The sequence below is a fragment of the Balaenoptera physalus genome (genome assembly GCF_965194825.1).
Source record: "Balaenoptera physalus genome assembly, chromosome: 14".
Lineage (NCBI taxonomy): Eukaryota > Metazoa > Chordata > Mammalia > Artiodactyla > Balaenopteridae > Balaenoptera > Balaenoptera physalus.
In genome coordinates, this window is record NC_138893.1 from 68,231,480 (window position 1) to 68,256,030 (window position 24,551).

General features: G+C 39.1%; 2 protein-coding genes across 8 annotated transcripts in view; one reads left to right on the top strand and one right to left on the bottom strand.

Moving 5' to 3' along the window:
- IPMK (inositol polyphosphate multikinase) overlaps positions 1–4,224 on the bottom strand; it is a 41,258-nt gene extending 37,034 nt beyond the window's left edge. For 2 of the 7 annotated variants that reach the window (XM_082423847.1, XM_082423845.1), the window contains exon 1: positions 2,967–3,505. In XM_082423847.1, coding sequence (XP_082279973.1) covers positions 2,967–3,156 — 190 coding nt within the window. In that variant the 5' untranslated portion in view covers positions 3,157–3,505. The other 5 variants (XM_082423849.1, XM_082423848.1, XM_082423850.1 and 2 more) reach the window with 5 other exon arrangements.
- A 440-nt stretch (positions 4,225–4,664) lies between these two features.
- Positions 4,665–22,666, top strand: CISD1 (CDGSH iron sulfur domain 1). Its single transcript, XM_082423973.1, has 3 exons — positions 4,665–4,851; positions 12,380–12,585; positions 22,242–22,666. Exons 1-3 carry the CDS (start codon positions 4,827–4,829, stop codon positions 22,329–22,331), a joined length of 321 nt encoding a protein of 106 aa, XP_082280099.1. The 5' UTR covers positions 4,665–4,826; the 3' UTR covers positions 22,332–22,666.
- Positions 22,667–24,551: the final 1,885 nt, after the last annotated feature.

The following is a 24,551-nucleotide window of genomic DNA, read 5'->3' on the forward strand; positions in this document are numbered from 1 at the left end:
CCTTCAGTAAAAGGGAATCTCATCTTGCACTCTTTATTCTAGGTTTGTTTTCTAGAGTAGTATGGGTATAGAAATCCTGAAGATTATAGGATTAAGAAAAAAAAATTAATATTGCTGGGAGCCAGGTTCTCACTGAGGCAAACGGGAAACATTTAGAATCAGGAAAAGGAAAACAACTCTGTGGAGTTGGAATGAAACTGGAAGTATTAGTATGTACTTATGATTTCTAAAATATTTATACATACTTTTTAGTTACGTGTATTGAAAAGACCTGGAAGCAATAACACCCTAGTGGCAATGAGCAAACCTGCACCCAGATCTTGGTTTCTAAATATCATTTCCCACTAAAAATGAACCAGGGCTCCTTAGAGAAAATGGCTGGTTCCAGAGCTGGGAAGGGAAGGCACAAGATAAGGCAAAAATAACTTGTGACAGAAAGGAAGGAAGTGCTCCCAATTGGCCAAATCTAGGACAATTGGGACAGCAAAATAAACAAGCTCTATAATGGGTTATGACACTTTATAAAATAAGAATCCACGACTCCAAAGTGATCATAAAAAAGAACACATATGCATAGCAGTAATGGAGGGCTATTTCTCTTTTTTTTTCCTTTTCTTACAAAGTCAACTATACTTCAATAAATAAAATACTGACTATATACCCTGTGTTGTACATAACATCCTTGTAACTTATTTTATACCTCATAGTTTGTAGTTTGTACCTCTTAATCCCCTTCACCTATTTTGCTCCTCCCACTGCCCCTCCCCTCTAGTAACCATTAGTTTGTTCTCTGTATCTGTGAGTGGAAGGCTTTTTTTTTTTTTCTTCCTCTCTGAGGGCTATTTCTTACAACAGAATGCTGACTGTTAAAATAGAGGGAGTGGTAGAATTGGAAAAATCACAATTTTTCAACTATCAGAGTAAAGGCTGCTTCAGGCAAGAATCATCAATAGATGTCTAATCTAGGGGTAAAGTATGAGGATCCCAATATCTGCATGACCTTAAATCATCTCTCCGTAGACAGCTTATTATTGCAAGGTGGAAAATATTAACTATGTAGTAGAGAAGCCAGACCACACTTGGACCAGATGATCAAGTTAATATCACTAATAATGGGCAGATAGACACTGTGGACTTTAGACGTGATACCCTAAGAAGGACACACTTTTATAATGTTCCAGCCAGAAATGTATCACCTGAATCTCATCATAAGAACTCATCAGAAATCCAAATTAAACAATATTTTATAAAATAACTAGCCTGTACTCTTCAAAATTGATATCATAAAAACAAAAAAACACAAAGAAAGGCTGAGAAACTTACAAATTAAAGAATTCCAAGAGACATGACAACTAAATGCAACAAATGATCCTGGACTAGTTCCTATGCCAAAAAAACCAAATATGATAAAAGACATTATTGGAAGAGTTGACAAAATCAGAATATGGACTACAGATTAAAGCACTGTATCACGGTTAAATTTTCCATATTTGATAAATGTGCTATGGTTACAGAAATACACACTAAAGTACATTCTTAGGAAATACTCGCTGAGGTATTACTGTGTAAAGGGGCATGATATATACAACCTACTCTCAAATAGTTCAGAAAAAAACAAATTACGTATGTGTCAATATATAGAGAGAGCTAACTTCAAGGAACAAGTTAACTAACAATTTAATGGGTAGAAAGGCACGCAACTGACACATCATTAACCCCTAATTTTTAAAAAGAGAAAAGGAGTAGGTAAAGATCAAAGTAATGGGAAATGTTGTTCTTTCGGAAATAACATACATTCAATCTCATCCATTTTCAAAAATTCTTGTTTGAGTGGTTTTCTACAAGCACAATACACGGTGGGAAAAAAACAGTGCTCTGAAGCAGGACCCCTGGTTTCCAGATTCTACACACAGTAGCTTTGTGACTTTAGGCTTGTCACTTAACCAGCTTTGGCTTCAGTTACCTCGCCTAAAAATGTCAGTATTATCTTACCAGCCTAAACCGGAATCATCTTATCAGCACAAACCAAATTGTCCTCAATAGTTTCCAGGTCTAAGATCCGCATTACTCACATACGCCTCCATCTGATTCCCCAAGTAATCATGGCCTAGGAACCAGTGTAAGCCAGGTGAATTCCAGTTTCTAAACCGAACTTTTACATCACCAAGAGAATAAAAAGGCCCTGGATTGTGCTTTAAACGCCGTGACTCAAAAAATGTACTACACAGACCATGACACAATCTTATAAAGATGATCAAGAATAACTGATTGTCTTATCTGTGTACCATCCTAGTACAATAGTAGGGTGTATTTCCTAACGTGAATCCGAGTTTCAGCATTCCTGAAACCACGCCTCCCGGAGAAATCCAGGAGATATCAGAAAAACCTCTCAAGGGGGCGCGGAGAGAGATCCCGGATAAACCAGGACAAGCTTCCAAAACCAAAACCAAAACCCAAACAAACAAACATTTTAAAACAAAAAACAAAAAAACACTTGTTTCTTCCCCTCCAGCTATGCAGCTGCACCCAAAAGAGAAGCACTAGATTAGCATCATCTGCATTTCATTCCTTTTCTTTTGCAATACTAGCTGCCCGCCTATAATAAACAGACCTTGTGCTCAGGGGAGAATTTACTTCCCCGTCCAGTAAAAACGAAGTTCCTTATTTTCACTAACAACGAAAGCCGTCTTCAATCAATACCCACCCTCCCTGCGGAGACCAGACACTCCTCTCCCCGCCACCTCCTGCTGCCCGCCTGACGCCCCACACCCCAGAAATCGTACCACTTTTCGAGCCCCTGCTGCACGGGTCGCGAGGCTCTGGAGGAAAGCGGAAGAGACCGGGGGTGCGGCGTACACACCCGGAGGGGCGTCCGGCCCGGCCAGCGGGCCCCAGGCTACCTCGGCAGGCCCGGGGCTCGCGTAAGGCGGAAGGGGTGCGGCGAGCTCCGCGCCACCCCCACTTACCCACTTTGTCCTTCCCGTACATGTGCCCGGCCACCTGATGCGAGAGGGGCACGCAGCCGTTGAGGAAGCGGAGCCTGCCGCCCGCCGGCTTCGGGGTGCCCTCGCGGGCGGTCTCGCCCGCCGGTGGGGTCCGCATTTCTGGGGGGCCGGGCGCCTCAAGCCGGAGAGGGGATGGCGGCTCCGTTGCCATAACGGAGAGCTGAAGCGGCAGCAGCAGCGAGAGCAGGGAAGAAAATAAGGCGGAGGGAGGGGACGCCGGAGAACCCGGGGGTCGCTCAGGCTCGGCCGCGAGGAGGCCCGGGGGTTCCTGCGGCTGGTGCCCTCTGTAGCCCGAGGAGGGGGCCCATGACGCCGCGAAGGCGCGGGCTCTGCCCTGCCCAACTCTCGGCGGAGCGCGTCTCTCGGCTCCCGGCTCTCGCTGCTCAGCCGCCGCGGCCGCCAACCCGGGCGCAGCCCAGGAGACTGACCCCAGCAGATAAGCGGCGGCGGCGGTGGCGCCCCGCGCTCCCTGGGGCCTTGACGGCGACGGCGGCCCCACCTCCCGTGCCCCCGCCCCCTCCCGCCGTCCTCCAGTCCCCTTAGCTGCCGCGCGCGCGTCAGCGCCGCCAGCACCGCCGCCTCCGCCGCGAGCTTCCTACTGCGCGACCCGCGGCCGCCGCCGCTACTGAGCATGCCCAGAGGCCGCCAGACGGGACCCCCGCGGCAGGGCGCGCGCTCGGCGCTGCCGGGGCGAGCGGAAGGCGACCTGGATGAGGTGACCACGCTCACGACTCTTCTCATTCCCACCCGGTTGGCCTTACGGTGCCGCCAGGGCTGGTGTGCCTTCATTCATTCAGTGCGCGCTTCAGCGCTTCTCGGGGTTAAGCTCAAAGACATCAGGGGCTCCCAGTTGTGAGGGGCAGTCAGTCACGCGTTAGGAGAGTTGGGAGGCAGTAGCGGTGCCCAGGGAGGCTTGGAAGACCACCCTTTAACTGCAATCACCCCCCTCCTCCAACTCCCACCCTGCACAGATACAACAGGAGTAAAAACAGGCAGCTTCTTAGAAGACGCACCTCCAAAACATCCTTCAAGTAATCCTATCCCCCCTCCCCAAATTGCTGCCCCTAAACAGCTAATTAAAAAAATTTGAAACCGACACTGATTTCAGACTGTAGAAGATAGGGAATAATCTTAATTTTTTTTAAAGTGAGCACGTTTTTTTAAAAGAAATGAGCCGTTTTTTTCTCTCTCCCACTCGACCCTTATCGCAAGTTCCAAGGTGATCAAGAAGAATTGGCTGGAAGGCAGAGAAAGGGGATGCACGCTGGGAGCGAGGGGGAGATTCTGGGATGGGACACCACAGTTGGTTCCTGTGTCCGGCATTTCAAGTGAAGACTGGACCTGGCCTTGCAGGTACCAGACTAAGCAAGAAAATTTTGGGTAAAACCTTTGATATCTGATTATGGCAAATGTTATATCAGCACACACCCTTTGCCCCCATAAATCCGCGCACCTGGGAGAGACGTAAAACCTGGTCCGGATTCCTTATTCCAAAGGCCCGTCCGCTGGGCTCCAGGACCAAGCCCCTCAGGATTGCGCAAACTCAGTTGCTACCTCTCTTGGTCTTTTCCTCCTCCCACCTCTTACGGCTGTCAAAATACGGACTTAGGACTTCCTAAAGGCCCGGAACGCAGCTTCGCGCATGCTCAGCATCAGCCCGGCTGCTTAATACACACGTGCTTATGGCCTATCGCGGCGCCTGCGCGGTCGCAGCCTGCAGTTCGCCCTTAGGACAGACGCCTGTCGCACCTTGACTCCCGCTGTCCGCTCGAGCCGGTCTGTGCTCAGTGTCTTGTGCACATCCTTGCAAGCGACGGCGCCATGAGTATGACTTCCAGCGTACGAGGTGAAGTGGGGCATGGGAGCGGGTGAGGCTGGCGGCCTGCGCACCGGTTGCAGCTTCGTCAGCACCTCTTAGGGCTGTTACGGCTGCCCTGCGTTCCCGCCAGTCTTGTAACCTTGAGATGGAGAAGGGCAAGCGCTCCGCGGACCTGCGGGCTCCCCGGGCCACACGGGGCACGGGGGTCAGGTCAGGGTATGATCCCGGGGCAAAAGTGGCGTGGGGGCCATGCAGGCATCTACCCAGGTCTGGGTAGTCCCCTAACTGTCCCGCGGCGCTGCTAGCTTTTCTTGTTCTCCCCTGAGACTCCTTTCTGTTGTGTCACAGGGCCTGGAAAAAAAGGAAAGGTGAAAACAAAAAACAAAACCCCTCTTCCCCCTTCTCAACGTTTAAATTACCGTGGAGTGAGAACGTAGATTTCCTGCAACCCGCAAGTGATGCATGACTAATCACAGCTTAGTTTTGCACATTTTTTAAAGGGAAGGCACCCAATCCGAGGTCTTCAGTTTTCCCAGGGTTTTTTGTTGTTGTTGTTTTTTGTTTTTAATGCCTCTGGCATCTGGACCTCGGTGGCAGTAGTCCAGGAGAGAGGATTGAAAACTGAGCTCATTGAGCCTTCACCTTTCTCAGCCTTGCTTCCCTTGTGCTAGTACCTAGCGTTTGGAAATGTTACTTCACAGAAGGTCCGATTAAAATTAAGAGACTTTCTAGAGCTTCACTTTATAACAATTCTTGGTGGTAGGATAATTGTTAATATAATAGTTTGTACCGCTACGAGATACATGTGATCTTTGCCCAGGTATAAAATACCACCCTCAAGGTTTGGTTACCTGTAACAGTAGTTAGGTAAAGGTAGATTGTCCAGAAATTAATTTAAAATAGTCTGCTTGATTCATTTAGTAAATATTGAGTATCTGGAGTGCCAGGTTCTGTAAAAGGTCCCTACTAACTTGGCCCTAATTTTGTAATAGATTCTATAAATTGGAGAATTCCACTTGTTGCCAAAGTTATCTGTCAGAGTGAGGGTGATAACCCATGACATTTTTAAGTTACTAATGCGGTATATAGGAGGTGATTATTTGCAAAACGTATTTCAAAGGATACTCATCTTTAGGCTCCTTTAAATAGAGGCACCTTCGTACATTTAAAATAGGGAGTGATTTTTACTGTAAAAAGAAAAAATTTTCCCAGGGATTGGACAATTGTGTAAAATAAGATATTCATGTGACTTGAGCCACTGATAATCTTATAGGAAGACAGTTTGCACTTGTGTGATTTGGGACAAAAGATTCCAAAGTGGTTTTTTTTAATGTGGAGTCATTTTGTATAATTGGGCACTAAACTCCATTTAGGTAGCATACTATTGAAATGTGAAATAGGTGAACCCTAAGACTTCTTAAGACTGTAAGCTAATCTTTCTTGTAATCAAGACAAGTTTGTTATTTTTTTGATCTAACTATATGGGAATCCAAAAGTGACTTTCCCATTATTTTGCCATTTTCTAAGGGATAGGAAATTGCTTCGTCAATTGGGTTATTAGCTTAAACTTTAGGTACTCAACTTTGTTATGAGAACTACTTTTTTTTTTTTTTTTTTGACTGTGTTGGGTCTTCGTTGCTGCACGCGGGCTTTCTTCTAGTTGCAGCGAGCAGGGGCTATTCTTCGTTGCGGTGCGTGGGCTTCTCATTGCGGTGGCTTCTTTTGTTGCAGAGCACGGGCTCTTGGTGCGCGGGCTTCAGTAATTGTAGCACGCGGGCTCAGTAGTTGTGGCTCGCGGGCTCTAGATCGCAGGCTCGGTAGTTGTGGCGCACGGGCTTAGTTTCTCCGCAGCATGTGGGATCTTCCCAGACCAGGGCTCAAACCCGTGTCCCCTGCATTGTCAGGCGGATTCTTAACCACTGCGCCACCAGGGAAGCCCAAGAAGTAACTGCTTTTTATTTCACCTAAAAGCGTAAGGACTGCTGTGAGGACTATGGGGAGGGACCCCAAAGCCTTTGTAAATCACTTCTACCCGTGCTTTCTTCCTCAAATATAGTGGTGTGGCAAGGTAGGGACAGAGTATCTGTTTTGTAATGTTTAGATCTCAAATTGTTCTACTCTCAGTGTTTAAACCAAACCTGTTCATTCCTATAGATTGAAAATCAATTTAGATCTTTTGATTTGGGGGAAGATGACCATGTCTTTTCTCAGTTAAGTAAGTGAATTATATATACTTTTTTATAATTTGTGTATATACTATATAATTATAAAGGGCTTAGAATGGTATTTGGCAGTGGTAAGCACTATATAAGTATATGTTAAATAAATAAAAGGGTGTGTATGTGCATGCAGAATTCTTGTTTATATTCAGGAAAAAAATAATGGGTGGGTTAGAAATAAAATGAATGGAGATCAGGTCAGGACATGAATCTGGGAAAGGCAGTGAGGATGAGTGATTGGAATGGTAATCCGAAGAGCCCAGTCAGTGAGATGGCTTTTGATGCCCATTTGGTCGATATTACCAAACTTCTTTTTTCCTTATTGAGGTATAATTGACATACTTATACCAAACTTATTTTTTATGTGATACCAAATATTTATTACAGTTTCAGAAACTGTAAGAAACATTAAGTGCCTTTCACTGCTACAGAGTCCCCATTCTCTAGTGACTCCTCCTCATACCCAATAGATGACCTCTAGGAAGTTTACTAAACTTCTTGCTCCTTAATATCTCCAAGACTCATTGACTCTGCTCTCATTCTTAATCCCTTCCCTTCTATTTGCAAGGAAGAGATTATCTGAGGCCGTTCTCTCTATACCATCCAGATGCCATTTTCTCCTGCTTCCTTAAGCTCTTGCCTCAGTAATGATACCAATGGCTCTTAATTCTTCTGGCCTCTCACTCACAGGGATTTTCTTCTCTTCAGCCCAAAGTCACTCATAATTCACCCTCATTAAAAAAAAAAAAAAGCCAACTAAACCAGATATTTTTAAAGGCCTTGCTTCTTCCTGCTGTCCCCTCAAGTCACTTTTTTCTTCATATTTTGCTTTACCGTCCAGTTACAAAATAGGCATTAGTCTATCTGCCTGTGCTTTATTGTACTTCCCAAACCCTGAGCACTACAATGCTTGTAACCAAAACTAAATTTCATAAGTTCTTATTCTCTGACTGTTATATCGTTGTCTCTTTTGTTGAAACTAACTCATAATTTTCCAATCCATTTAACTTCAACATATAAAAATACTGTTTGGGTTCAATAAATTTATTGAGTCATTTAAAGTAACTATTCAAGGGTTTGCTTTTAATCTGAGAAGGAATGTGCAGATCATACTGTGAATACAGGAGTTAGCTCCTATGGGTTATGAACAATAAATAATAGGGGATTTGGGGGCTGTAGATGAAACAAGATTGGCAGTGAGTTGATACTTGTCGGAGCTGGGTGAGGGTAAATGGGAGGTCATTACAGTATTTTCTGTATATGTCTGAAGGGTTCCATAATGAAGTTTTATTTTTAATCTCAGGAAGTATTGAAATTCCACAGTTTGATACAGTAGGTTAAGATGAGGCCAAAGAGAAGTCATTTGGTGTAAGAGCAATGTGATAGTAGGATGGACAGATGGAGTTGCAAATTCAAATTAGGAATCTATTATTTCTTTTTACTTAACTAACATTGAACACTGCCTGTACACCAGGCCTTGAGAGAAAAATGTTACCAGGCACAGCCTACCAATCTGAGGGGGACCTAAGGGAGGCAAAGATTTAAACACAGCTCCCCTCCCCCGCTCCTGAGGTGGAAGGAACATTCTGATTCTATGGCAGTTGACATTGGGTAGGAGAGGACATTTTGGAGCTACCAAAGGGGCTAAAGGAAAAGAAGCAGGGTGAGATTTCTGTCTTAGGTTAAAGCAAAATGATTTCCCACAGTAAAGAAATGAGTTATAAATATGGGTGTGGGATTTGGGAACAAGTTGATGTTTTCTCTATCTCTGAATAATCCTAAGAGAGAAAACCAAAGATTATACAAAGATTGCCAGGGGAAGAGTAAGAAAGGGAGGGATTATTTAGAAATGTATTTTTTGTATTTTCTTTATATTGGTGTATTCATGGTATTTGTATAGATAGAGAGCATTGTTAAGCAAGGTAAGGGTTTTATCTAACTATAGGAACACTATACCTTGAGAGAGGTGTACAGAAAAGGGAAGTAAGGATAAAGTAGAAGAGGCAAAAATAAGGCTTAGGATATTTCTGGACACCAGTTTTGAAAGAATGTCTGAAAGGTGCCAACTGAAATATCTTTAGAAATTGGATCTTGATATAGTCCCTTGTTCAACCTGAGGTGGTGTCTGTACTTAATAGGCATGTACACTATCAAGAACTAAATGTTACTTGGGTTTTATTGTTTATTTGTTTACTGTCTTGGGTTTTCAATTCTTTCTCTATTGTAATTGTTGACTTTTGAATCCATCATCACTCTTGTCTATCTCCATATAGTTTCCTTTTCTTTCTTTTCCCTAGAGTTGCCAGTGGCATCCATAGCTTTTTGCCAGAAAAGACTGATTCAGGCTACAGTAATGAAATGATAAAACAGCAACATTTTTCTTATTCTGGGAACTTTTACATTTGTCTCTAATGATGTTAGAGAATTAGAATCTGGGAAGGGGGGAGGGATGGAAATTGTTTTCTTAAGACCTTATCTGGCTCTGTGAGTCTAAAAAACTCATTGGAGCAAATGCAAAGCCATTTCCTAACACACATATGGTGCTATGACATTTATAAAGGTTCATCAGTGACCCTCCTTAGGGGGTAGGGTCACAGAGTGCATGTTTTGATTCCCCACAGGGCAGCCACTCTTGGGTAGTATCTAGAGTTAGTTCCCTCTGTGTCAGTTATTCTGTCATTTCTTCCACCATCAAAAAAATCCAAGGGAAGTAAAGGTTTTTAAAAAGTCACCATATGGATTCAGTTGGTAATAATGAGAAAAGAGAATAGAAGGATGTTTTGATGGCTGAGAAAGATTCTTCTGGCCTATCATAAGTTTCAGGTAGAAATTCCTATAGGATTCTTTTTTTATATCATGAGACCAATTAATCCTAACCAATTGTAGTTGTTCTTTGGACCTCAGACCTTTATGTAATATGTAGGCATCATTAAAACAAATTTGATAGAGATTACTTGAAACTTCACCTCAAAAGTAAGGTATTAACTAAGATCAACAGCATTTAGGGAATTGTATTATTTCAGTCTTTTGGGATATTTCACTCTTTTAAGTTTATACTAAGGATTTAACATTCAGCAAACATAATTGAATATATATGGGCAAAGCAGTATTTTAGCCCATTTTGTGATAGGTACATTAACTATTCAGAGTGGCTTTCCATTAGCTAAGAAGTAGATTGCTATAACTCCTGACATTTTCTCAAGGGACTTCCATGGTAAAAAATGCATCAGAAAGGAAGATCATGAATCAAGCTAGAAATCAGTAAAGTTTAAGCCCTGCTTGGAGTTGCCACAGAATGATACCATGAAGCAGCACTAAAATTCAAGGCAGGGAATTCCCTGGCGGTCCAGTGGTTAGGGCTCCAGCTCCAGGACTGGAGCTTTCACTGCCGTGGGCTCCTGTTCAATCCCTAGTTGGGAGAATAAGATCCCACAAGCTGTGCAGTGCAGCCAAAAAAAAAAAAAAAAAGAAAGTATCCTTTACCAATGAGAAAAAATGATGACATTCATAATAAAACAAATTTTTAAAAATAATAAATTTAAAAATTCAGGGCAAATCTACACAAGGTGTGTAGTTTAAAGTATCTTTCAATGAAGCCAAAGGTTTGAAGCTATCAAATGACTTATTAACTTTTCTCAGTCACACAGCGTCTGGGAAGGGCATAAAGTTAATGTTTATTTTAGGGGATTATAGCAGGGAGGAATAGAACTGTTGTGTGGGCAGGAAAACAAACTAAATTTTTTCATAGAGAAAAATAACTGTGGTTGAAAATAGAATCTAAGGAACATGCTAATTAGGAACACTTGATGAAAACTAAATTATTAAATAAGCTAGAAGAGAAGACCAAGATAAAAGGAACTAAGTGTGAGAGTGATTGTTCCTTTCCCTTAGAGTTTTGTAAGAATGAACTCCAATTTTATGTAAGGAACCATTAGGTTCAGTGATTAATCACATTAGTACAATAAGAAATTTGACTCAGTAGTGCAAGTAAGCCATACAGTTAATTATTCATTATATGTTTTTATTTGGTCTTGGAATGTGTTTTTTGTACTTATCTCTCTAGGGCTTTATTTGATAGTCTGGGAACTTATTTCAAACACTGTGAAGATCTGACTTAGGAAATGCTGGGACGCAGTCCAGTGTGTTTATCCTGACCCCTGTTCAACTTCTTCCTGCAGTCCACTCCATGCTGGGAATAGACAGCTCTCCTCTGAGGCTGAGGCTAACCAGACTATGCAGAACTCTCTCCTCTCCAAAATTCTCTGGAACTGGGGTAGTTGTTAAGTGCTTGGATTTCTAAGGGATCCTTGAAAAGCTACGTGAACAGAATAAATAGATGGCCTATTAGTCAAACAAATAATTGCGCAGAAAAATGTCATTAAATTTAAAATGAAGTTTATAGGGAATTCAGATCATCCACTGGTGGATAATGGAAATTTAGAATTTATTAAAGGAGAATCTAACTAATTATATTATGTTTTCTATAAAATTAGTACCTTCTGAGTTTTATTTTAATGAGACACGTTGAAATTAAAAAAACAGAAACAAAGCTTTTGAATGACTTGAAGCCCAGAATGCTGCTGGATATATTCCTCTGAATGTTTAATATTAAGGATTGGTTTTGTTTTATTTGTCCTTTCTTTTTCTTTGGATACCAATTCTGTTTGTGGTTATGCATTTTTAAATGACTAAAGGACCTACTATTGAAATGAACTCGGGGACTTCCCTGGCGGTCCAGCGGTTAAGACCCCACTCTTCCACCGCAGGGGCCACAGGTTCAATCCCTCCTCAGGGAACTAAGATCCTGCATGCTTCAGGTGTGGCCAAAAAGAAAAAAAAAAAAGAACTCTGATGAGTCATTTTGTTAACATAATCACCTCCTGATCTTTAGAGGGATGAGGAGGGTCTTGTTTGTAATCTGAATTTTTATGGCCTTATTAGTAATCTGAATTTTTATATGTATCTTTTTTTTTTTAAAGCAATAGGTATCTGCAGGCTCACAGGTTATTTTAAATCTATTTATGAACACTTTAAAAAGATTACTAAACTTTGTTTCTTCTCCAATTATAAAATAATTTTTAAGTTTCCCTCTTAAGATTATCTTAACTTAGCTAACAATACTGAATAGAGAATACACAATTGCCTCTGTAAGGGCTGGGGAAGGTTTTAACAAGGGACTACTTCACCAGTGTGTTCTAATCATTTTTTTAATGTTAAACACCTTTGACTGTTGGGATGCTTAGTACTCAAAAACTGGATTTCCTGAACGTTCGTGTTAGATTATTAGTATAGATTTTGGTTTTGATAATCATTCCTGTTTTCCTTTCCTGCTCTAGTTGAATGGATTGCAGCGGTTACCATTGCTGCTGGGACAGCTGCAGTTGGTTATCTAGCTTACAAAAGATTTTATGTCAAAGATCATCGCAACAAATCTATGGTAAACCCTCACATCCAGAAAGACAACCCCAAGGTAGTACACGCTTTTGACATGGAGGATTTGGGAGATAAAGCTGTGTACTGCCGTTGTTGGAGGTCCAAGAAGGTAAGAGAAGCAAGTCCTTTATGCCAGTGCCGTCTTTAATGCAACATTTCGTTTAAACTATTCTGTCACACTGGTACCATCAAATATCAAGATATCCCTTCTCCTTTGCTTCCTTTTTTTTAATGGATTCTGTTTTTCTCTGTTTTCTGTGTACTCTTCAGGAATATATTTACTAAAATGTATAACCACCATGCAGTGAAATTGCATCGTACCCTCATCGAGTTAGGCAAATATAACCACATTCTTGGCCAAAGAAGAGAGAAAAATCCCTTTATTTACGCTTAGAATTTCCTCCCCAAGTGGGTGTTAGCATTCACTATCCCAGGAAAAGGAGTATGCAGCCTAAATACAAAGAGAAACAGAAGAGGTCATTTATTTTCCCTTGAGATTTCAAGCTCCTAGATTCTAGCACAAGTTTTAGAAATATCAAGAGAAACTTTTGGAAAATTACCCCTGAAAATTTCTTACCTGGTACATATGTATTGACCCTGTATCCTAAGCTTTTTTTAAGCTGCAGCTCCTATATTTAAATATCTTATCTAACACAGGATTTTTTTGTATCTTTATTTTCTTTTGTGAGAATTGCATTTTATCAAGTTCCGTCTGGAATTATCTCTGTGATACCTGCAGCTTTTAGATAGTGATGACAGCTGGTTATCTGAAGATGGTAAAATGCTCTCCTAAGGTCATCTTGAAAAGCTTCATACATTGAATGACTTCAGAATTTCTGGTATATTTAGAGAAATATGGTGAAATACTGTGTGTACTGCCACTATTAGCATTTAAATAAAATGGATTTTACTAAAGATGACACTATAAGGCCTAAGAAAATAGACAATAAAAATGATGTATCTATTTCTGAAAGCATGTTATGTCAGGGACCTCTTCCCACAGTGGAAAGCCATTATCACAAATCATGTATCACAGATAAGGAAGAAGTCACATACTAGGTACTGGAAAGCATATTCCACTAACCCCCTTCTCCGGATACAATTGATACTGTATAATCCAGTGGTGATAGAGTGCTTAGATTATGTCATTGTGTCTGAAAACTGCTTGATGAACATATGGAATATGAACCAAAAATTAATAGTCCCATTACAAAAATTGTTCCTTAAGAAGAGCACTGTTCATTTGGAGTGTGGGATTGTTTATAAGTACTAGTGGAGTTGCTAGAAAATAATCCTCAATAATATTCTGTAGACTAGATCTGGTTTGTTTTTTAAAAATTAACACCTATAATAGGTTTCATTCTCTTGTTGCTCTCCAAAATATAAAAAGTAATACCTTTAGAAATTAAGAATTTCTAAGTCCGGAGTTGTAATAGTTCTTTAGTCAGTGATCTTAAGTAGTTCACTTAGTTTCTATTACTATATACATGCTTGAGAACAGGTAAATAGTAAAAGAGCAGGTATCATAGATGTGTGTAGTAGATGCAGTACGAGTGCTTTAAATAAAAGGAAGAGCTTGTTGCACTGTGGGCTAGAATTTTCTGGGAAGGCATAGTAATATATACATGGGAGTTAAATTGCCCCTGGAAAGGTTGGTGGCATTGGAATACACTAGCAAGTATTGGGGACTCTTTCTCAGAATCTGTGGGAAACGACTCATGAGTGAAAGTGGGATGGATGAGGAATCTAGTCTGGTCCTTGCACCTCCCTCCCCGCAGGAATAAGTCCAAATTGAGGAGAGTCTTGAGTACCAGCGTGAGGAATTTGTGCCTCCCAACATGGGGGAGCTTCTTGTCAGGGATTTCAGATATAAAGTTATACTTGCACCAGAGTGCTGGCCGTGGGAATGGAGAAGCATGAACAGATACATGAACCATTTTGAGGCAAGGATCAGCCAAATGCAATGACTGATTTGTGTGAAAGATTGGGGGAGGAAGACTAAAGCTCATTGAAGTATCTTAAGATAGGATTGTAGGGTTAGAAGAGGTGGTGCCATCAACGGAAATAAGGAATTCGGGGTGAATGGCTCATTTTCCAGGACACCAATGAGGAGTTCAATTTCAAAGAGTGACATTGAGGTGACATTTGAATGGAAATGTACAGCAGGCAGTCTGAAATGTGGGACTAAAGCTGAGACATGAGGGTTGGAGATAGCGATCAGCAAAACTGATGAGTCAAGGGTAGGAATGCAGCAGATCCTTGGTACAGATAAAAATCAAGGGCTAAGTATGAAATCTTGGAGAATTTTCTGCATTTTGTAAAGAGAAGAGCCAAAAAAGGAGATGAAATGGGCCCCAGAGTTAGAAGAAAACTAAGAATATCATGGCTTCACAGTGGAAAAGGGAAAAGTTTCAAAGAAGGTTTGATTGTGAACATCGGCTTGTGCAAAAGACCAGGAGGTGAACAGACTATTATACTAAGACTGTGGGGTTAAACAATTAGGCTACTGACCTTTTAGTGTCATTTTCACAGAATAATTAGAATAGAAGCTGTGTCCAAATGGATTACAGTATGAATTACTACTAAAGAAATGCCAGAAGTCTGAATATATGGCAAAATTTCGGTAAATATGACAGTGAATGGAAAGAAAAAAATATGATGACTGCTTGAGTGAATGCTGAAGCTTTGCTTTGAAGCCAAGTAAAGGGCATTTGCTTTGGTTGGGTGTTTCCAGAGGGTAAAGGGTCAATAAAGCAAATGTGGACTTTTATGGACTAAGATCTCAAGTATTTCAGGAAGAATCACAAATGGACACAGGCCAAGCTAGTGGTTTAAATGTTTGTTAGACTTTATAAGTCAACAGAACGTTCCAGGATTATTCTTTCATCATACTATTTAGAGTTTCCCTTAGGTAGACTTCAAGGAAAGTATTGCGAGACCAGTCATTTTATTTTCAATTTTCTCAATGTCTTCTTTCTTTTTAAGCTTATCTTTTATACCATTATTAATCCTCTTTGCATCTTTGGTTTGTCGGTTCTGAATTTTCCCTGAATCTTGGGCACTTTTTATTCCCACATGAGTCGATTCAAAGTTCACTTTGAATATTATTCAAGTTAGTGTATGTTCTTATTCTCCAGGCATCTTTGGAATCTTCCCACATTCCTGAGGTTCCTAAGGTTGTCACGCAGGTGCCAAGTCACACACTTACATGCCTGTCCACAGAAGGCTTGATACCTTTGATTAGATGGCTATATTGAGTTTATGTTCAGTAGTTTTTTCCTCATACACCAGTTGTGTTTCTAATACAACGAAATTTAAACTCCTATCTAAAAAAAAAGTTATATGTGATATAAACTAATTCAGTTTTAATTCATTCTTTTTTTTAATTGAAGTATTGATTTACAATACTGTGTAAGTTTCAGGTGTACAGCATAGTGATTCAGTTTTGGAGGGTTTTTTTTGCCGATTATATTCCAATATAGGTTATTACGAGCTATTGGATATAATACTCTGTGCTATACAGTAAATCCTGTTGTTTATCTATTTTATGTGTAGTTGTTTGTATCTGATAATCCCATACTCTTAATTTTGTCCCTCCCCCCTCTAATTCATTCTTAAGGTACAGTCACGAGTAACCTGTTGTGTGTTTCTATCATTTTGAGCAGTTTTCTCAGACCTAATGAATCAGATCTCTTAGTCATGTGCAGAAATTACATGTTTTTAACACACTTCATTCCTCCTCTCTTCCCCCCGATTGGTGTGCCCTCTGCTGTTTCAGAAACTGGACTGTTTCATAGTATTTCACAAAAGGGCTGTCCCTAAGTGAAGTGAGAAGAAAAGGAACCAATACAAAGGAAATGATTAAAGCAACTACAGGGAAAGATACTATTTGAGACAGTGGTATGTTGAGGGGGTGGAAGGAAAGGAGAGTAGGAGCACAGATTTCAGACTCAGCCTTAAAAAGAAAGAGATAGTCTTACTTTCGAAACAAGGTGAGGGAACATTGATGTCAGAGGGAAGAGTGTGCAACATAGTCTTACTAGATTCCCACCCCCCACGCACCTGGGGTAGATTATGTCGTTTGCTGAGTTGTATGGTGGCCATTGGGGAGGCAGGAGAGATTTGAACAAGGACAGCAGGAGAAGGCAGACTAAGAGGTAATCAAGAAAGAGAGGAAAGGTGAGCCAGTTCATGCCAGGAGCTCAACTGAAATTGAAATTGAAATGAAATGTAACTGTGTAGAATCATTTTCTTTCCTTTACAATTTCCGGATTTGAGTTGGGTTTTTTTATTCGTGGTGGGTTTGTTCTTGGTGGGTTTGTGTGTGGGTGTGGGTGTGTGTGCATGAGTTATGGAAAGTCTCCACCCTATTAATGGTTAGAAATGGGACTTCCCTGGCTGTCCAGTGGTTAAGACTCCACGCTTCCAATGCAGGGGGCGTGGGTTCGATCCCTGGTTGGGGAAATAAGATCCCACAAGTGGCGCAGCGGGGCCAAAAAAAAAAAAAAAGTGAGTTGCACTGACTCCATTTCTTCATAGAAACAATATTCTGATCATTGGTTACATTGCTTGCCCAATCCACATAAAGACAGTCTTGTAGGGCTTCCCTGGTGGCGCAGTGGTTAAGAATCCGCCTGCCAATGCAGGGGACACGGGTTCGAGCCCTGGACCAGGAAGATCCCACATGCCGCGGAGCCACTGAGCCCGTGCGCCACAACTACTGAGTCTGCGCTCTAGAGCCCGTGAGCCACAACTACTGAGCCTGTGTGCCACAACTACCGAAGCCCGTGTGCCTAGAGCCTGTGCTCCACAACAAGAGAAGCCACTGCAATGAGAAGCCTGTGCACTGCAAAGAAGGGCAGCACGGGCTCGCCGTGACTAGAGAAAGCCCACGCGCAACAACGAAGACCCAACGCAGCCAAAAAAATAAAATTTAAATTAAAAAAAAAAAAAGACAGTCTTGTAAAATCTTAATTTTTCTTACATATTTTCCTACTATATCTACTATCATACATCTTACTAAAGTAAGTACATAAGAATGGTATAAAATGTCATATTCTCTTGTTTAGTCTCAAAGATCTCATTGCTTTTATTTTCTTTCTCAACGAAGCAAGCTTGTTTCTCAGAGCAGTTTATAGTAATGAGCCAAATGGCCCCAGACAACTTCCTTGGAAAATATAATCCAAACTCTAATTAAAAATACAAAGTTTGGAGAAGGAAGATTCAAAAAAGTTTTTTTTTAATTTTTGCAAGTAGAAGAGATAAGTCAAGGATGAACAGTTATTTATATCCATCTTGAATCACCCTAAAAACAGAAACATCGTAACTTGAGATGTGGGACCATTAAAAAGAAACAAGTTTTGTGTTTTTTATGAAGACCCTGACAAGGTTGCTAGCTTTCCAAGTAGAGAGCAAGGATCTCTAGTGTTTTTTACCCCTAAACATTTATTTCCACCTCTTCTCCACACCCTCTCTTCTCTAGTTTTAAAGGTATTTGGGATTCGTAGTTTTCTAATTGGGTTAACGAATATGATAAGATATTTTCTGGACATACAGGAAATTCAACCAATTTAATTCACAAACTTTTCTCCAGGATTTGTTAATAAACAAAGGTTAACATCTTAGAACAAATGTTAGAATCATCTGTGAGCTAAACTTTTTTCTCATCAATTTTCTGATTCTTTTATTTTTAAGTATTGATACATGAGCTGAATTAAATATACCCTTTGTGTTTTTTGCAATTTCAGCTCTTTGCTTGACATTTTTAACACATTTAAAATTTGTAATGAGTTAATAAAATTCACATTTTCATTATATTATTATTTAATACAAAAACTGCTATACTTCCTAGATTACATTTGAAAGTATATATCCACCACATGTTTTTTTTCTCCTGTATAGAAAGGTCAAAAATGAAACAAGGCACCTTCTGGAAAAACACAAATATTGTTATGTAATTTACCATTTGAATTTTAATGCCAAGTAATTACCATTCATTCATTTATACTGTATATCAGAATCATGAATTAATTTTAATAAATATATTCCATTAACACATACAATGTATTCTTAAGAAATTGCTAATCCTATCTTGAGATAACTCATTTTGGCTCTTGGTTGAAAAAAATGTTTAGTCTTTTCATTAACTTAAAATGAGACATATCTAATGGATAAATATGAGAATGCCTAATCTTCACATGAAGTTTGGGAGATTATTCTGACTAGTGTTAAGTGTTATAGGAAGTACTATTAAAAGATATCTGTGCCTCTGAGCAGAATGATTTTGAATACCGAGTTTACATTTTAAAGGCATACAAAGCTTTATGTACTTTAAAGAAGCATGAAAGTTTATTAACAAATAGCCAGGATCTCCTTATTCACTATTTTTTTTTTAACTTTTATTGGAGTATAGTTGATTTACAATGTTGTGTTAGTTTCAGGTGTATAGCAAGTGAATCAGTTATACATATACCCACTCTTTTTTAGATTCTTTTCCTGTATAGGTCATTATAGAGTACTGAGTAGAGTTCCCTGTGCTATACTAGTAGGTCCTTACTAGTTATCTATTTTATATACAGTAGTGTGTATATGTCAATCCCAATATCCCAAAGTATCCCTCCCCCCACTCACTACTTTTTAAAGAAATATTTTTTAGATTTTTTTTTGTTTTAATCTTTTAAAACATTTATTTTATTTATTTATTTTTGGCTGCATTGGGTCTTTGTTGCTGCGCGTGGGCTTTCTCTAGTTGCGGCGAGCGGGAGCCACTCTTCATTGTGGTGCACTGGCTTCTCTTTGCGGTGGCTTCTCTAGTTGCGGAGCACAGGTTCTAGGCACACAAGCTTCAGTAGTTGTGGCACGCAGGCTCAGTAGCTGTGGCTTGCGGGCTCTAGAGCCCAGGCTCAGTAGTTGTGGTGCACAGGGTTAGTTGCACCACGGCACGTGGGATCTTCCCAGACCGGGCTCAAACCCGTGTCCCCTGTAATGGCAGGTGGGTTCTTAACCACTGCGCCACCAGGGAAGCCCTAAAGAAATATTTATTTTTTACTTGTTTACTTTTAAGACCATGATGAAACATGTGAATTTCCATTTTTAGGCAGAACCAGATTATTATAAAATTATATCCTCATTTTAGATGTATGGCTTTCTTATCTTTTGTATATTTCTCTATAGATTTCTCTCCTGTTCTTTATATATGGAGAAAAATAATTTGAGAAAATATATTAGTTTTCTAGTATTTTCAATGTGATATTAAAATAAAAATAAAAGTTAGGGACTTCCTGGTGGTCCAGTGGTTAAGCCTTCCAATGCAGGGGTCGCGGGTTCGATCCCTGGTCGGCGAGCTAAGATTCCACGTGCCTTGCGGCCAAAAAACCAAAAACACCCCGAAAAACAGAAGCAATATGGTAACAAATTCAATGAAGACTTTAAAAATGGTCCACATGAAAAAAAAATCTTGAAAAAAAAAAAAGTTAAATATGCTATTTTAGTAAATTATTCGAGACTTTCTACTTTATGAATATTTCATTTTTCAGAAATGTACTTTATAACCTGTGGGCATAAAACCATACAGTGACGTGTTTTGTGTGTGCTATTTATAAAAATGGAGTTTTTTTACAATGTAAACTTTTATTCTCACTGTAAAATCATCTGTGTTTGTTTATTAAACATATGTCAGTTTGAAATGCTGTTCTTTGCTGTGGGATACACTTCAGTTTGATTTTTTATGGCCTGTTTCCTCATCCATGCCAAGAAAACACTGAAAGCTTGGGGTCATGTTTTTGTTGCATGGACTTGTTTTTAATATGAATATACTGTACCATATCTTATTGACAGAAATAATGTAACTTTTATATACATTGAATTTATATTGGCACCCAAGATATAATTTATACTTGGAAATATAAGATGTGACGATACCTTGAGTTTTTCTGTAGTTTTTAACTAATTTACCGCCTCCCAGAATTATATGCAGATAGTAAAATTAAAATTGAATTTCTTTAACATCAACCAAATATTATTTTAATCTTAGAATAGACAAGTCTCATCAAAGTTTAAGATTATATACCATCATTGTCTAGTTTCAGGTATTGAAAATTATACTTCCTTAATGGAGTAATGGGTGGTTTTACTCTTCAGGCCAGGACTCCTGTTACTTTACTCTTCTAAATAGGCTCCTTTAGTGCAACAGTGTACCTTATACTAAACAGTGAAGCTAGATTCTAGAGTGCAGGTACATTCCAGACATCAAGAATAAAACAAAGATGCTAGCTATCATTATTTGACATGAAATAAAAAATTAAAGGTATAATATAGAAGGAAAAAACAAAATAATGTACTGATAATCGTAAAATCCCGAGGAGACACCTAAAACGTTGCATTCTTATTTTTATCATTTAACAGTAGGAAGGACATTTTCAAAAAACAGTGATACATATACACACACAGACACACGCACACATATATTTATATATATAATATATATCAAGAGTAGTCAGGTATGAAAATATATACCTAATTATAATAACCATAAAACATGTAAGGCAGAAATGATCTTATTAGAAAATGCATGAGACCTGAGGATGAAAAACACAAGAGGAATAAAATAGGACGTGGCCAAAAAATTCTCAAGTTTATCTGGCGGAATAAATAAGTAAAGTTTAATAAAGTTAGGTAAAGAATAAATAGGAAAGGTTTAACAAAGAAGAGTAATGTGAAGGAAAACCAGCCCTACCAAATATTGAAGCCCATTTTAAACACAGTCATTATCCCATTATGAATATGATGATGAATATGATAATGTAGAACCTATAAATAATCATTTTTATATGTATAAGTTTTATAAATTTATGAATAAAGGTATAACAATTTGGGAAGCAATCACTTCTAATAATATTGAAGCAACAGAATCTTAGAACAGAATTTTGCAAATTGTGCTCTGTAGAACACCGTGATAATGGGTATCAAAGTGAAAGTGTCCATAATCCAATCAGCTTGGGAAATTTGGGGTTAAAATCGTGTTTTTTATAGCAGAACCTCTTTAAAATAATAATATATGTTGTGACTTAACTGTATATGTTTTTTAAGCACAGAATGAAGTTAAATCAGAATATTTTGCAGGACTTCTTAATTTGCAGAGCTCACTCTGGGAAACACTGTGTTAAATATTTAGTTTTGTCCCTTTTCCTTCAACTGGACACCAAAATGTCTGTTTTTTCTAAAATGTGAAATCTTGGAAAGGAATGGAAATTTATCACATCTCCAGGAGAAAGAAGTCTCCATGAAGGATGATAAAAAGGGAAATACTTATTTGTATGAAAGTAGAGAAATTAAAGATATGAACGAATAAGCAAAATAAAAAGGGTTGGGTAAAAAATTGCTGCAAAGATGATCAGCAAAAGGATAATGAACAGATTGATTTTAAACAAATGAACTTAGGCTCTTACCAATAATAGATAGGCCATGGACGTAGTTCACTAGAAAGGAAATATAACTAGTACATAAACATGGAAAAGGTTTTCCACATCCACAATCAAATGTCACAAATGGAAATTCAATTAATGATCTGTGTATTATCCACAAGTCAATTTCTTCCTCCTCCTTAGTGTGTACACTTTACATATGCTCATTAAGAAAACCTGTAAAAGGTAGCCAAGAAAAATCTATAGAGTTATCATGTCATGTGAATTAAGCATCACCCCCACTCTGCCAAAATGTATAATACTGATTTTGCAATTAGACATTTCACATTCTTTCTCTTCCTAGTTCCCACTCTGTGATGGCTCTCACACAAAACACAATGAAGAAACTGGAGACAACGTGGGACCTCTGATCATTAAGAAAAAAGACACTTAAATGGACACTTTTGATGTTGCAGACCAACCTGTCATGATGTTTCCTGATCGTTTAATTAGAATGAGTACCACTTGTGTCTAATTCACCTCCCCTGGGTTCTAGATGTGGTATATTGCAAACTACAGCTTTCATATTCACGGCATTTGCCTTACTTGTTGAACCATCGTGGTGCACATTTGTTGAAACAAAAAAAAACAAGGAAAAAGGAAAATCCAATCTCATGGACTGTGGGTTATTTTGGTCTTGTAAGGATCCATTTCTTTACATTTAAAAATGGCATTACAATATAGTTGTATGGCGAAGTTAACGTATTAAATTATTCTCAAAATCATGTATGTGCAGATTGTACTTGTAAGTTTCTTATCACCATTCAATATTACTTAGTTAACCTAGAAAGTAAATTGGGTGTGATTAAGCTACGTTAATCTCTTAATAACAATCTAGGAAAAATCTGTTATGACCTTGGTTTTCTTGATCGTGGTAATGACACTGAGAAAATACGGCTTCTGTGTTTTCAATCAAAATGAACTCTGATAATTATAAGTGGGCCAGGTCAATAATAAAGGGACAGTAGCTTCTTTGTATTCATCTTCATGGATATTTAATTGATCCATTAAAGAAACCAGTAGTGGAAATTTAGATCAAAGTGATATGAGATTTAAAGTTGTCATGAAGGATGTCTTAAAATGTAATAATGTTCCAGAATTCTAGCCAAGGAGTGGCAAACACTTGAACTGGGGACACTGAAGGTATTGGAACACATACTATCAAGTCTCCTGTACGCAGAGCCACACATCCTTGACAGAAATAGTAGTCGTGAGGGTAGATCAGAGGCATGGGAAGATTTGTATTTCCTCATTCTCGATAATCAGGCACATGATTAATTCTAGTAAAGAAACTGTTTTGGGGAGAAAAATAAGAATTATATCCTCTTTTAAACTGTATAATCTTAAAAGCAAAAATTTGAGGACAAGTGTTTATGTAATATTCTTCAAAGAGACTTTCTTCAGACCAGAAACATTACATTTCATTGCTGATTCAGAAACAAATATGAAAACTGAAAATAATTAGGAGCAATAAAAGAGTTAAGACAGGAGTAGTTACTATATTTTTTAAGAGAAATTAGGTTTTTGGATTTCGTGGGTTAGAAGGGAAAATATATACGTAATATAGCAGACATAATTTGAAATTGACAAAGGTAACAGGTAAACATTCTCATTTCTTTGCAGACACTTGAATTCTCAGTAGTAGTCAATCATGTTTCTACTTGGTAGGATCCACAATTACCTTGGAAGTGCAACTAAAACATCAGTGTTCCTATATTAAGTATGATCATTGATATTTTTTTAATGTATGTTTTGTGTATTATAGTAGGTAAACTTGATCCCAAAATTGTGTGTACCAGTTTTTAAGTAGTCCACATGACTTAGTTGAACTTGTCTTTAAGGCACATCTTAAGCAGAAAATCTTAAGTTGCTGTATCCACCATTAAACTTAGCTAAATCTGTTGAATTTATTTCAAAATCTCCCAGCTATGAAAGGTAGAGTTCCATTTATGTACTCCATCACTGCACAGCAATCCTTTATCCTAAACTTTCTTGGTATGGGCTACCACTCCTTGATCTAGACAGTAAGGCTGTGTTCCCCTTAATATCATGATTTTACACTTTTAGAATTGGTCAGCCTTTGTCTTTCCAACTTGCAGTCTGCTCTATAGCCATCACATGAACCTTTTCTTTATCTCTTCACCTCTGCGGCCCTTCCAGGGAAGAGCATTGTGATCATCACTTAAAGCAACCTCATCCCTTTCTCATTTAATACTGTTTCTCAGGACCCACCAGGAAGCTGCTTCTAGCACAGACACTGAAACAATATTGACTTTGCATTGCTGGTTACTGCTTCTAGCCTGACCCTGAACGCCACCTAGTGTAGACTCTCTGGTAATGAGAATATTAAATCATAAATTACATTTCTTAATTTAACAATGCCATCCAGTGTATGCACTGAAGTCCCTGACCTTAAGGAACCTTTATTTATAGCCCAGAAGTCTGGTCACTGGCAAGTTTCGTTTTTAGAACTAACTGTGACTCTCTGGTGTTTTGGGCATCTGGTTTGCCAAGACATTGGTAATGCTACATGACTTGCTTTTCTTTTCTTTTTTTTTTAGCTCTGAGAAAGAAAATGTTTCAAATTTTGATCATTACAATATGCCCAGTACCC

What these genes read in the sequence shown, in the direction of transcription:
- CISD1 (XM_082423973.1), top strand. Translation starts at nt 4,827, where the DNA reads ATGAGTATGACTTCCAGCGTACGAG. An exon ending in TATGACTTCCAGCGTACGAG is followed by an intron (nt 4,852 to 12,379) that starts GTGAAGTGGGGC and finishes TTCCTGCTCTAG; the next exon opens with TTGAATGGATTGCAGCGGTT. An exon ending in GTTGTTGGAGGTCCAAGAAG is followed by an intron (nt 12,586 to 22,241) that starts GTAAGAGAAGCA and finishes TTCTCTTCCTAG; the next exon opens with TTCCCACTCTGTGATGGCTC.